A 14,969-nucleotide genomic window follows, 5' to 3' on the forward strand; every position below is an offset into this window, starting at 1 on the left:
AGCGCCCGTGAGCTCACTCGTGGAATCTGAAGATGATCTCACAGGAGTCGAGGAGGGAGGCGGCTGCGGGAGGCAGGGGCGGTGGGTGAGGTTGAGCAGGGGCGCTGAGCTGCGGTTAGATGGAGCAAGGAGCTCCACCTCTGCTGAGCTACAGTGTTTTCATAAAAATGACAAATGTCTGCGAGATGGAGGCATCTACCCTGATTTCAATGGTAACGTGTATATTAAACTGGGTTGCTTAACCACTAAGCCACATTCCCCAATCCCTTCTTTATTTTTTTATTTTGATACAGGGTCTGGCTAAGTTGCTGAGTCTGACCTCAAATTTGCAATTCCCCTGCCTTGGCCTCCCAAGTCGCTGGGATTATGGGCATATGCTACAATGCCCTGTCAAAATACACATATATTGAAACATACTAGAGCACTCCATTGGTCTGCATAGTTTTGGTTTTTACACATCAGTTAAAAATGAGTTTAGTTAATAAAAAATCACTTATCAGGCACTATTCTAGCACCGGAACAGTTCAGCCATGATCCACCGGCGCAGCTTCCCTTGCACAGGGGACAGTGGACGGTGAGCTGGCAGGGAGGCAAATGCATCCTTGCATTTCCTATAGGAACTGGGCTGGGTGCTGCTGCTTTTTTCTTTGGGGTTTTTTAAAAAAGTTTTGCTAATGCATAACATAAAATGGGACACTTCCACTATTTTTAAACGTGCAGTTCTGTAGTTCCTTGTTCTAGACGGTTGTGGAGGTCCTGGGATAGTAGAGAGTAAAAGCCTGGGAAGCCAGAGCAGGCGTGATGGGCGCTGGAGGGTGGGGCCCCGGGAGGGCCCTGAAAGGCAGCAGGCCCTGGCGTCAGGGCAGTAGAGGGGCTCTGGGCTCCACAGGTGGGAAGAAACAAAGCAGCTTAGTGACAACATCAGGGATAGCAAGGTCTCTGGTTCCATTTCCAAACCTTGACATTCTGGGAATGTGGAAGGAAAATCAGCATATTTGAGAGGGTCTCAAATTAGTGGGTTCCCAGGTCAACCAGGCATCAGGAAAGGTGGGCAGAATGGAGCCATTAGGAAGCGGGAGGATTGTCCATCTGGGGGCAGAGACGAGGTCGGAAGAGACAGACAGGAGGTGGACGGAGCAGCTCAGGGCTCAGAGGGTCCCCAGTGGGGCCTTCAGGCTGTCCTGGAGCGGGGTGGGGACGCCAGTGTGAAAGGACCTCTCTTCTGAGCCTCTTGGCAGCAGGCCAGCTGATTACTTTGAGGATTTCTGCTTTTGCAATTCTTTGGCAACAACTCATGTGTTGAGTGACTTACAGACAGCGTGGTGTTCCTCAAGAAGTCCAATTGAATAGCTTCACAATAGTCCCGCCTGGAGATCCCACTGACCAGTCACACTTATTTCTTCAGCGAGCATGCTGTTCGGATCCTGGCTTTAGTCTGCTCTGCGTTCTGAGGGAAGAGAAGCCATTGGCAGAGGAAAGTTCCCAGACTTAGCCTGCAGCCTGCTCTGCCATGTCATCCACGCTCCTCTTAGCCCACCCTGGGGCTGCCAGTCCTGCTTGTTACTCACGCTCCTTCCGTCAGTGACTGACACTCAGGCTGCCACAGGCTGCCTTCGGACAGCACCCAGCAGCCTCAGCAGCAGCGTAGCCGGGCCCAGGCTGCTCCTTCCTGGGGCCTCGCCTCCCGGCACATGTTGGAAATGGAGAGAAAGTCGTGGGGAGAAAAGGGAGTCTGCTTCTGCAGTCTGAGGTCGGCCTTCGCCAGGCGGTGTGTGCTGTTCTGTTTGGAGGGCCTGTGACTGTGTGCGTGTTGCCAACAGCCGCAAATGCCCTGTGCCGAGTCAGTGGGAAGGGCCTTCTTTAGCTCCCGAGGAAACAGCAGAATAAGCAGCATTTTCTCAAATGTATTGACAGTAGGTGGAACAGTAATGGGAAAAGACAATCGGCACCAAGCCTGTATTCATAACAGAGAATTTCCCAGTGGACGCATCACACCTGGCCCAGAGGTGGGGCTCATTGTCACCGACACAGTCACCAACTCACCTGAATAGCCCGGGTCCAGGTTCGGGCCAGGTGCCTCTTTTGAAGGCCTGGTTGACTACTTTGGCCTAAGCTGAAGTAGTCACTGGGAATCTCAGTTAAGGAGCTTTGGCTCTGTTTCTTCCTATAATAATAATCACTAGCATGGCTCATGTCCACGGTGGCTTAGCCATGTGCTAAGTGATGTGCAGGTTTTGTTTTATTCGACCTTCAGAGCAGCCCTGGGATTAAGATCCCCTCTCCCAGAGTCTGCCCACGTGCACATCAGCAGCAGCCTTGAGCGGTGGGCGCACCGCCCTGGGCTGCCTGCCCCTCTTCCTTGAGTCAGCCTGCTGCTGCTGTACTGGAGAGTGAGCGGATGTGGGAATTCTAGTGGGGCAGGGAAGCTAAGCGTCCGCCTGCATGTCGGCGGTGCCCTCGCCCCGCAGGCCTTCCCGCAGCCAGCTCCTCCAGCACAGCCTCTGTCCTCTGTGTGCTGTTCTTCGCCAGGTTTACGAGGTGCTCTTGTCACCACTGAGGGAGGGAGAACAGGGATTGTGTCCCCATTTTACAGATGGGGAACGAGGTTCAAAGAGGTGAGCGGATCTGTCCAAGGGCCTGCGGATTTGGGCTTTCGGCCCTCGACTAGCCCTCCTTCAACCAGATTGCTTCTAACAGACCAAACATGCTCAAGACATCAATTCCAGGCACAGTCTTGGAGTCTGAGTTTCCTTTCCCCTACAGACAAAAGTGATCAGAGCACGTCAGCTCTAGCATCTCTGAGGTTCCTGGGTCCTCTTAGGGCGACACCACATGCAACCCAAATGCTTTTGAGGTCGGGAAGGTTGATATCATTTGCATCCATTCATTGAAGTTCCATGAGGGTAGGAACCACGTCCTTTTTTAAAAACTAAAGTTTTTATTTAGGATCTTTCTAGATTGACAGAGAAGGTGCAAGGAGAGTACAGATTCCCTGCAGACACTCCGCCAGCTTCTCACTGAACATGGCCTTTTTGACCCCTTGGTGTCTACCCAGAACGTCCTCAGTCTTACACCCGGGCACCGTCACATCAGACCGCAGATGTCCTTATGCGCTCCATCTTTTAAGGGAAGAGTGAGGACTCGAACCCAGCTCTCTCCACTCCAGGCCGTGTTCATTTCTTCCACTGGATCAGTCTGCGTCACATCAGAGGGTTGAGATCCCACCCATGCAGGCCTCCTTTGCTGGCCTGACAAAGGAGGCACCCGCTGGCTGGGGCCAGCTGTCCTCTCGGCCTAAGGAGGTCTGTCCGTCCTGTTCTTTTGGAGGTGAGGAAAGATTCCGGATGAACTGGCAGACCTGGTACGAGCAGTTGTCTCCCTGGACAGGGAAGATGGGCAGCCTGCCGCTGGAACACGGAGCGTGTGTTCGCCCTCCATATTTGGCCAGCCTGGCAGTTGTTTCTGAAACCCGACTCCCAGTGCCATGGGGATGACCTTTGCTCTACTTCCCAGCATGCACCTGCACTCAGCTGCCCCCAGGAGCTCCTCCAGCCTGGACGAGGTGGGGAGACACTGGCCATGACCTGGCTATGCTCATTAGGCATGCTTTCATTAATCTTACTGGCATGAACCACAGAGCTGGAGCATCTGTAAGAGGTAAGCAAGGCCAGTGAATTCTTTTTTTTTAATGTTGAAACACTTTGGCTTTTGACAGGGTCCTTTTCAAGACCAGCAAGTTGCTGTAACTGTATGAAGATTGCTTTAAAATCTACTCAGGGCTCTGGAGTATTCCAAAGCCTGAGAAAGGCATTTGTTTACTCAAGCAGTGGCAGCGAAGGAAAGATGTGAGGAAGCAGCTGGGCCAGTGGCTTGTCATGTGGGACGCTGATGGGTTTCCAGCCTGCTGTTTGGAAGTGTTGAAGAGTCACTTTAGAAACGCGTGCTGTTTAGCGATGCCTGTTGGCACAGCAGGGCCCAGCAAGCCATAGGGCTCCACACTGTTGGGAGCTGGGGAAGCTGGGTGGGGGGACAAAACTGAGAGCCCCGAGGGCGGCATGTGCTTCCCTTGACTCAGAAGTGGCTGCCAGACCAAATGAGATTCATCTACTTTTCATAAATTCCACCAATATTTATGGACTGCCTTTTCTGTGCCAGGTGCTATGCTAGGCATCAAATCTAGGCACTTGTGCCACATTATTCATAAATACCCAGTTGTTTTAGTTACTTGGAGCACAGTAACAAGATGACAGAGACTATAGAGACACTATCTCCACTGTATGATAAAGCAGAATAAAGTAGATGTCAACCATTCAGCTCCAGATCCTGGTTCCAGCGTTCTCCAGCTGTGTAACCTCTCTGTGCTCTGATTTGTGTTGGTATCTACAAAATAGGGTTGTGAGGATTAAATGAGTTTAAAGATGTAAAGCACTTGAAAAAACAGTTTTTTCACATAGAAAGTTTATAGTAATACATTTGATGTTATAGCAGATGAATGTTAGCTAAGTGTTGAGTGTTTTTATTATTATTGAGGAAAGAACACTGAATTTCAAGGCAGAAGACCTGAGCAGGTTACCTGTATTTCTCATTCTGATAAATGGAAAATATTCTTTTACCCACCTTGTTTAGTAAGCAGGGATTTTGTAAGAGTCGGGGGGGTGTCAAAGCACTTTGAAAAGAGCAGTGTGCCACTGATTTACTTATTTTTTGGTGCTGGGGATGGAATCCAGGGCCTCACACGTGCTGAGCACGTACTCTACCCCTGAGCCACATCCCTGCCCTGTTGCTTTTGACTCTGTCCGAATCTATTTCTACTGGAGATAACTGGTCTTGTTCTTGCAGCTTAGCTTTCTAGCAGGAAGAGGGGATGGGCCGAAGAGGAAAAATGTTCCCGTTCTCTTCTTTAGAGACAGGTCATGACGCAACCCTCATTGTGTTCCCTCTGCAGAGGAAGCGCGGCTTGAGGTCCCTCCCCACTTAATTAGAGCAGAGATCTGCCTCCTCATTCCATCTGTCCTTTGCGTCTGTCTGGGCTGTTAGATATGTTGACATCTTTCCAGAATTACTTTAAAAAGAAACTTTGATCAACTGGGTGTGGTGGCGCATGCTTGTAATCCCAGTGACTCGGGAGGCTGAATCAGGAGGATTGTGAATTCAAGGCCAGCCCTTAGCAAGGCCCTAAGCAACTTGGGGAGACCCTGTCTCTAAAAAATATATAAAATATAAAAAAGGGCTGGGAACGTGGCTCAATGGTTAAGCATCCCTGGGTTCAATCCCTGGTACCAAAAAAAAAAAAAGAAAAAAAATGAAGTTTTGATTGTGGAATACCAGGCAGGAGGTGTAGCTGTCAAATTATTTGCACTATTCAGTGCAGAAACTGTGGCAATTAGAAGGGAGGCAGCCGGAGGTGGTGGGAGCTGAGGTTTGCGTGACAGACAAGCAGGAACTGGGTACAAAAATGCCACTCACTCTGCCTGTGATTCTTGAGTTATCAGAGCAAGACATGAAAATCATGCACCCAAAGGTCGCAGTGTTCTGTAGTTGAGGAACCTGCCTTCGAAGTGTTCGGGCAGTTTTGGAGCTTGGATATGCAGTGATTTCCAGTGGGCACTGTCTAGATACTGTGTCCTAGAGCGACTGCCTTCCTGGACACATGGATAGGAGCTGAGCCCTGCAGGGCAGGGGACGGGATGCCCTTGGGGGAAATGGTTCAGCCAGCGTGGAGGTCACACCAGGCTGGGGTCAGCAGCCCCTCTTGAGTGAGGAGTCAGCCCCAGCTCTCTCTGCCTCCTCTCCTCTCCTTGACCAGGGGATCAGGAAGAAAGAGGACCTGTCCTGGCTCTGCAGTCAGAGAAGCCGGTCCATTCAGACCACTGCTGTGTGATCTCAGCCAAGTGATGGAAACTTTCAAAGCCCCAACTCTAAACTGGGACACACACACCCTCTTCCTTCCAAGGCTGTGAAGGTTCAAGGAGACAGTTCATGAAAAGATACTGGCCCAGCGCCAGCCCTTGGCACTCGCTCAAGGACCAGAAATTATTATTATTACTGCTGCTGCTGCTGCTGCTGCTGTTTCCTCTGCCCCCTCCCAACTCCCCGCATTCTGTCCTTCAGCTAAAGTGAGCACTCACGGTAGCCCTGGACCCTGTGAGCCTCCTAAGGCCGGGGTTTCCTTTATCATTTTGCCTTTGGACACAATTGCAGGAACTTGGCCAGCCACTCAGAAAAATGTGCCAGGCAGGGAAGAGACACAGGCAAACCCAGCCTGCTCCTCGGGCTGGCACCCGAAGGCCAGGTCCATCCAACAGGAGGTTCAGGACCTTAAGAAGAGTCCCAGGCACAGAAAGGTTGCACTCAGGTGTCCTACAGAAACTCCAATATTAATTCACAAACCTCCACTTAGAGGTTACAGAGGTTGGGGGTCCTCCCTTCTGGGGGCCCAGGAGGCTGGGACCCACTCCCAGGCAGGAGCCGCCCCCTGCGATCACCCCTGGTGGTGGTAGTACTGGGTCTGCCACCCTGGACTATGGGCAAACAGAGGGGGCTGGAGCCTTGTTGACATTTATGGCCCCCACGTCTGGCACATGATAGGTTTTAGATGAATGTTCCCTGGGTGATTGACACAGTCAGCGAATCAGTGAATAGAACATTAATTTTTGGAAGGAGGCAAAAGAGAGTGTCTTCAAGTAATGGCTGCGTCAGGCCCGTTGGTCCAGCTGGTGAGTCGGTCAGTTCACGAGTGTCTCCAGGTGCCCCAGTGAAGGGCAGGCTGGTGTGGGCCTCTCTCTGGGTCATGTCAGGGAACAGCCCCTCTCAGAGGAGGGAGCAACCAAATGGAGCCCAGAGCCTGGAGGAGCTCTTCTCACCTGGCTGGTGATACCACTACCACCACTTTCTCCTCAGACGGACGCTGGGACTCCTGGGTCTGTATTGTCCAAGCACCCAGCAGGCCTTGTGCCCAGGCCTGAGCTGTAGCTCAGGGGAAGCTGCTTCTAACGCACAGAGAGTGCTGTCAGCCCCGACGGGGAGCTCCCAGCAGAGCCCCCTCCAGCTTCACAAAGGCACCCCCCTGACTTGGATCAGCTGCCAGATTGAAGCAAGGTAGAAAGAATGGGGTCTGATGCTCACGGTGTGTTCCAGGGAACCTAAGCCCTGGGAGTCCTTAACAGGTGGGACACAAAGGGTCTCCTGCCAAGAAACTGGGAAACTGGCAGTTAAAATTTAACCAGAACCTTTAATGTGTTAATGCACAACTGTGCCTTTCTTAAGAGGCTCTGCAATGTGGCACCTCCCAGATGTGTTTGACCCTCTCCCCTTAAAACTCATCTGCTCACCAGATGTGGTGGCAGCGCACACCTGTAACCCCAGAGGCTCAGGAGGCTGAGTCAAAGGATCTCAAGTTCAAAGTCAGCCGCAGCAACAGAGAGGCGCTAAGCAACTCAGTGAGACCCTGTCTGTAAATAAAATACAAAAAAGGGCTGGGGATGTGGCTCAGTGGTCAAATGCCCGAGTCCAGTCCCTGGTACACGCTGCCCCCTCAATACAACAACAGAAACTCATCTGGTGATCTGTGGAAGCCTGCTTTGGGTCGCAAGTGACAGAGATCCAGTGTGCTGGCTGAGGTCAAAGGGGAATACAGGGTTTCATCCCATGACCTCTGGACAGAAGGGGTAGGTCTTGGCACTAGCAGGACCCTGTCTCCCAACTCTCCTCTCAGCTCCCTCTAACAGCCAGCCTTCTTCGTGGTGACTAGGAGCAGGGCAGCCAGTAACTCCTGCACTTGATTCTGCACAACCCAGGGTCAGGTGCCCACTGCTCTGGTGCTTCAGGGAGTCCTGGGGAAGGACCCGCTTGACCTGAGTCTTGTTCCACATTCCAGTGGTGTTGTGGGGGGAGCTCGGGGATGGCATTTTCTGTGAGACCTTGGGGACAGAAGATGTAGGTATAAGAGTTCTTTAGGATTCCGCCTTTGGGTCCCCTTCTTCCACCCGGGAGAAGTCTGCTTTTCCTTTTCTTTAATAAAGCTGCGTTTTCCACTCTACATTTGCCTCGGCGTGCTTCTCCGGCGTTATACTTCAACACCTGAGGAAGCAGGACTCGTCACCGGGTAAAAAGCGGTATCAGATTTGGAGGTCCCACCGAGATCTACGCCGAGACCGCCCATCTCTCAAATGACCCTCCAGCCTATTACTCTTCAACCAGACTTTTACCGTGGACCCCTTGATCGACCCGATTTCTAAAAAGGAACTCCAAGCTGCTTGCCCCTCGCCGTCCACTTTCAGCTCGAAGAAGTCAGAGCGGTCATCGACCCCCTTCCCCAGCAGCATGGAGTTCCTAAGATTAGAGGGGGGAATGAAGCCAGAATTGGGGACAGGCAGTTAGTGTAGAAATAGGAAATCGGGTCAGATCAAGAAAATAGAGGCCATCAAGTCATCTGCCTCTGGAAGTTGGAGACTGCAATGGGAGAATGGAATATCAAGGACATGCAGAACCCATTGATAACCAAATTTACCTGCCCTTGCCAAAGACTGCAGGCAAGAAGGTGCTAATCAATGCCCCCTGGGCCCTTGCCTGTCTGAGACACCTTGACCCTCCCTCTGCCCCATCCGCTTTTCGCTTTTTACATTTCAAAACCAGGCCTAATCCCGCAGGCAGGAAGGGAAGAGATAAGGGGAAAGAATGGGAGAATGAAACCCATAAAAAGAACGAGATTTGCTCATCCCACGGATTCCGCCTTTGGGTCCCCTTCTTCCACCCGGGAGAAGTCTGCTTTTCCTTTTCTTTAATAAAGCTGCATTTTCCACTCTAAAAAAAAAAAAAAAAAAAAAAGAGTTCTTTAAAAGAAGGTAGACAGTCCCACAATAGGGGGTGTGGGGTTGTTTGGAGGGGAAAGACCAGGGCTCAGGGACACTGAGAGGAAGGCTTTTTGAAAATGTGGCTTGGGCTTTTAAAAAAAAAACTTTTCCCTCTCCTGAATTTTGTATTAGATTTCAACGAACATCATGTAAAGTGCGAGTTTGAAAGATCTCATCTCTTTTTGGCCTGTGATTTAAGTTTTGACAAAGTCTTATTTTTTCATCTTGTTCTTGAAAATCGGCAGGGGACACGCTTATTGGAGGAGTGAAAGAGAAGGTGACCAAGTCTGTGGGTGGGTAGAACCCCAGGGCAGGCCAAGCTTTGCAAGGCCCCCACTTCTTCGCCAATTGTTCCCCCAGCCCAAATTTCCAGCCGAGTCATGGTATGTGGAACCATCCAGAGTGGAGCCACAAGCCACATGGACACTTTCAGGTCCTAGATGAACCCTTTCCACCTCTGCTGGGAGCAGACGACCTGCCCTTGGTGGGTGACCCCACCTCGGTTTCATACTATAGTGGTCATGCTGCCCCTCCGGGGTGGCATGTCCACCTGTTTGTCCCTTTAGATGAGAGCTGGCCGCCTCACTCTCCTCACCACCTACCCTCGAAACCTGGTTCTGCGCCTGGCACATGGTGGTGCTCTGCTGGGTGACAAAGCCATCATCTCAAATGTCATGCTCGCCGGCCTCTTGGGAAGAGGTCCAGAGCTTTGATAGGTTCTTATCTGAGTTCCTTTCCCGTCTCTCTTTCTTCTTCCTCAGAGGACTTCATCAACTCTGAATCCTAGATCCGTGCAACCACCTGGGATCGGTCAGAACACGAAAGGGAAGCAGGAGGACTCATCCGGAAGCCCTGACCACGGGGACCCATCCAGGTAGGGAGCCCGCCCTGGAGGACGACCCAGCCGAGGCATGGCCGGCTCACTGCCTGCTCCGGTGCTCGCTTTGCTCCGTTTGCTTTGGGAAGTTTCCCGTAAGCCTGCGCGAGGTCCCCATGGTGAAGCCGTGGCTCCCGGGCCTCCTGTGCTGGCTGACCGGCAGTGATTAGAAAAGGGACAGTTTCTCCACCGCAGATGACATTAGTGATTGCACACCCCTCTCCAGCAACACCGGTTATGCAGCTGTACGGTCAGACCTGGAAATGGGAAGGATGGATGCTTCCAGGAGGACTCTCGGGCACCAAGTGGGTCTGTGTTCTGGGGTGGAGGATTGTGGGCACCAGGCATGGGACAGAGGGTTCAGGGAGCAACTCCTAAAGTCACCAGGGAGGCGGGGAGACAAATTCTAGAAGTCATCGAGGCCACCTGTGGCAGGGGTACATGGCCAGTGCAGGCATAGGCCATTGGTCAGTGGCTCCTCATGATGACCCCGGTCAGGCCCTGATTTCCCTGCCGTGGCTCCCTCACGGACCGTTCCCCACTTCATGTTCTGTACCCGTAGTTTTGGGGTATATTCACAAGCCCAGGACTAGCAGACACGAGCACTCAGTCCTAGCACTAAACACTGAAGCTAATGAGTAACTCCTTGTGGGTTCAACTCACCAACAAGAATAACCCTCCTGACCAACTGAGGTCGAATTTCCAGGACGCTATCATTACAGTCCTGAGGGAACAAATGGACAGGGGCTCCACACAAGGAAATGCAGAATCCAACAATTCACCAGTCACAGGCCGCGAAGCTTGAGGTGGCAGCAAGCTTTGGAATAGCTCTTCAAAACCTGAAGACGCAAGGCGACTGTTTGCTTTGGGTACATAAGAGTGACCCCTGGTGGCAGGACTTGCCACACGTTGGGGTATTACTGTCTGGGGGGCTTGGGCTATGTGGTGTCCACAGGAAATACGTGGAACCTCTCAGCATCAACCTTAGATTTCTTTAAGGAAATGCTGATCAATGCAGCAGCACACTCTTCACTGAGGGACTAGGATTTCATTGAGGGTCTTGAACAGCAGGCACCTTTGACCCCTGCCCTCTCCCAACAGGGGTGCCTTCTTGCCTCTCCAAATCCTGATGGCTGTTACCTGTTCAGACTTTTTAATCAGGGTATTAGGACACAGGGTTTTATTGGTACTGGAGATTGAAGCCAGGGGACTTTACCCTATACCCCCAACTCTTTTTATTTATTTTGAGAAAGTGTCTTGCTAAGTTGCTGAGGCTGGCCTTGAACTTGTGAACCTCCTGCCTCAGCCTCCCAAGTTCCGGGGATTACAGGCATGTGCCGGCTGTATCTGGCTAGGACAAAGGTTTTAATGTTCAAGTCTAATGAGACCTCTAAATTGGCTCCAAGGAGCATGAAACCAGTGACTGGATTTATCTTTTCTAGGATCCTATGCAAGGAAAGTCACTGCTAGCCAGAACCTAAGGTCCAGCTCTCCCCTCCCTATCTTTCTGGGGCCTATGTCACATCACAGCTCGACTGAAGAACAAAGCAGCTCAAAGGTCTTTTCTTGCTTGCTTATTCCTCAGCTTTAGTCAATTATTAGTCAACTCTTTTTCCCTTGAAGAAGAACTGCCTCTCATTGGCATGCAAATTGAGCATAAAAGAGCTACCTTCCAAGACGGAGCCCAGAGCAGCAACTTCCTGTTCACCAAGAAAAACAGGACTGCTGGGGCTGGGGGCAGTGCCCAGTGGCAGAGCGCTTACCTAGCAGGTACAAGGCCCCACGCACTGCAAAACAAAACCAGAACTGTCCTCAGTAAATGTCCATGTCCATCAGTAGCTGGCCTCCCTCCTCTCCAGGAGTTGACCCTGAGACCATCCCATGTGCAGTCAGGATGCCTGAGGAGGACAGATGGGCACCAGCTCCTGAGTCACAGGAGCCTTGGGTCCACCAAGAGGATAGCCAACGGATTTAATGCTCATTTTGCGTACGTGTGCCAGACTCTGTCCAGTGCTCTGAGGATGGCATTAAAGTTTGCTTTCTGGGGACCAGTTCCGTTCTGATGCTGCCTCCACTGAGGCCTGGTGTACTGGGGCCGGATGGTAAGGGGCCACCACCAATGAGATGCCCATCGGTCTGGCCACACTCTCCCCGACCCTATGGCTGTGCTGCACCCCTGCCACACTTGGCACGCAGTAACCTTGGTTGAGCGGGGAGCCCATGGGACTGCTCCCTCCCCGCCCATCCTCCTCTGCACCTCAGAACACCACCAGGAAGCCAGGGAAAGACCCTCACGCATTTCTTTTTCTTTTTCTTTCATTCTTTTTTTTTTTTTTTTTTTTTTTTTTTTTGTAGTTGTAAATGGACAGCATTGGTTTTATTTATTTATTTTTATGTGGTGCTGAGGATCATCGAACCCAGTGTCTCGGCTGTGCTAGGCCAGCGCTCTGCCACTGAGCTATAGCCTCAGCCCCCAGTTAAGCATTTCTGATGTCCAGGACCCTTTCTCTTCTCTCTCTTCCTCAAACGCATTTGCTGTCTCTGGTGGCCTCATCAAACAACCAGTGCTGACTCTTCAAAGGATATAGGTTTTTGCAGAAGTTGGGAAAAGCCACCGACCTCCAACCGTTTTCTACTCCGAATAACACAAGAGTTGGAGCACCTGGACAGGCCTGCGGTGGCTTCCTGCTGCTGGTGGAGGCAAGGGAAGAATTCAGCCAACCCTCCAAACCCATGGCCTCGTGGATTTAACCAACTGTGCATCAAAAGTATTCAGGAAAAATCTGCATTTGTATTGAATATTTACCAACTTTTTTTTCTTTCGTATTCTCTAAACAACACAGAATGACAATGACTTACACTGTATTAGGTATTACACATAGTCTAGAGGCCACTCAAGTGCTCAGGAGGACGTACCATGTCGATAGGTGTAATGGTATTGGGCTTCACTGGATTTTGGTGTCTGATGGGCCCTGGAAGCAATCGCCAGCAGATATGGAGGGACAGCTGAGCAGAGAGAGAGGCACATGTTGGTGTTTCCAAGGATTCTCTGCCCATCTCCCCTCACAGATGAGGAACAGGCTTGGACCATCACACAATCTGTGTTAGCAGCAGGAAGTCCATTACTTGGCCCCGCGGATTCTCCCTTCCTTTGAATTATACTAGAGCTCAGGTTTACACACCCGGAAGGGGCTAAGTTTTCCACTCACAGAAGGAGCTTGGGGACCCCTTGGCTCGGCTGCCTTGCTTCCTGTTGCCACGTGGTGTCGCTGTTGTAACTTGGCCCTGCACAGTCTGAACCCTGCAGACGCCGGGCGATGCCTTCCTCTGCCCATCTCTGACCTGTCTTGCATTTTTCAGGGAGGATGATCCTGTCCTCCCAGGTGAAGCTTAACCCCAGGTAACACTGCATGTCGCTTGGCACTGACCCCTACACACGGCCACCTGGATACCTGTGTCTAGAGTGCTGCTAGGCCTGCTGTGTCTTGCTGGTACCCTTCCCTCCCTGGGTACCAGCAACCAGGGATGGGGCAGCCCTTGCCTTTAACCTTGTAAGACACAAGTTTTCCCATACCAGAGCCATTAGGCTGCACCATAGGAAATTACTGCTTCTGTAGGTGAAAATGTTGGATACCTGCCATTTCCTGTGTTCCGCATCACGCTTGCTTATCTTGCCAAGAAAGGCCCCAGACCAACTTGAAAGATGACTGGCTTTTTTCCAGGGATGATCCTGGGTGATCCCTTGGGGAATTCTGGCACCTATGTCCCTAAGGTCACCTGCCTAGAGCCTCAACTCTTATCCAGTGGTTCTCAAACTTGAATGGGCATCAGTGCAAATTGCTGGATTTCTCCTCCAGGGAGTCTGATCTGTGTAGATCCAGGGTGAGGCCTGAGAGACAGTCTTCCTTTTCTTGGGGGTGGGGTAGTACCAGGGATTGAACTCAAGGGCACCCGGTCACTAAGCCACATCCCCAGCCCTATTTTGTATTTTATTTAGAAACAGGGTCTCACTGAGTTGCTTAATGACTTGCTGTTGCTGAGGCTGGCTTTGAACTCGTGATCCTCCTACCTCAGCCTCCGGAGCCTCTGGGATTACAGGTGTGCACTAGGGCACCTGGCCAGAATCGGTATTCCTAACGGATTCCTAGATGTTACGGTTTGCATATGAGGTGTCTCCCAAAAGCTCACGTGGAGACAATGCAAGAAGGTTTAGAGGAGAAATGACTGGGTTATGAGAGCCAAACCCAATCAGTGAATTAATCCCCTAATAGGGATTAACTGAGTGGTAACTGATGGTGAATAGGGTGTGGCTGGAGGAGGAGGGTCCCTGGGGGCGTACCTTTGGGGTGTATGTATTTGGTGAGTAGCGTCTCTGCTTTCTGATCACCATCTGAGCTGCTTCCCTCCACCACCCTCTCCCGCCATGATGTCCTGCCTCACCCAAGTCCTGGGGAATGGAGCCGGCCTTCTATGGACTAAGACCTCTGAAACAGTGAGCCCCCAAGTAAACTTTTCCTTCTTAAAACTGCTCTGCTCAGGTCTTTTAGTCACACAGTGATGAAGCCGCCCAGCACACCAGGTGACACTGGTGCTGCGGGTCCAGGCTGTGCTCTGAAGACATGCCACTGTGTGGTGCTGAGGCTTGGTGCTGTTGGGGCTCAGAAGAGAACTTTCCAGATGGTGGGGGAACTTGGGCTTAAGGGGCACCTGACTGTGGCCAGTCCAGGTGGGGGCGAATTCCTGACTCAGATCTCTGGAGGGCCGAGCAGGAAGTGAGCGGAGGGAGTGTGGGCTTCCCTGGAAGCAAGCCTGGAGGCGTGGGGCCAGGTGGAGGAGGACTTGGAGTCAGGAGAGGGGCCGGGTTTCATCCTGCAGGTAACAGGAAGCCAGGGAAGGGCTTTGCCATTGGTTTGTTTTAAGCCAGGGCTTAGGCCCGCGGGGAAGTGGTTCAGAAGATGGAGCAGAGACCCTTGCCTGGTGCCCAGGAGGGTGGAAGCTGGAAGCGCAGTAGGGATGTCCTTGTGGTTGGGATGGTGGCCTGAACACAATCCCGAGGTAGAATTTAGGACACCTGTTTACCTGGGTGTGGGCAGAAAAGGTGGAGTAGGAGATGATGCTAAGGCTTTGCACCAAGACCCTAGGAGAGAGACCCGCACTGGAAACTGGGACACATGACTCCACACTGGGAGAGCCGCTCTGGGGAAACGGAAGTTGAGGCGTGTTGAAGGAGAAAGACTGAA

The 14,969-nt window shown here is 51.7% G+C and overlaps 1 protein-coding gene across 15 annotated transcripts in view; it reads left to right on the forward strand.

The window, feature by feature from the left end:
- The window catches only part of Tacc2 (transforming acidic coiled-coil containing protein 2), a 177,292-nt gene that overhangs the window by 12,284 nt on the left and 150,039 nt on the right, over positions 1–14,969 (forward strand). For all 15 annotated transcript variants that reach the window (XM_047553047.1, XM_047553051.1, XM_047553043.1 and 12 more), the window contains exon 3: positions 9,614–9,726. In XM_047553047.1, coding sequence (XP_047409003.1) covers positions 9,614–9,726 — 113 coding nt within the window. The remainder of the gene's footprint in view (positions 1–9,613; positions 9,727–14,969) is intronic.

Source organism: Sciurus carolinensis, chromosome 5, assembly GCF_902686445.1.
Source record: "Sciurus carolinensis chromosome 5, mSciCar1.2, whole genome shotgun sequence".
In the NCBI taxonomy this organism is placed as follows: Eukaryota; Metazoa; Chordata; class Mammalia; order Rodentia; family Sciuridae; genus Sciurus; species Sciurus carolinensis.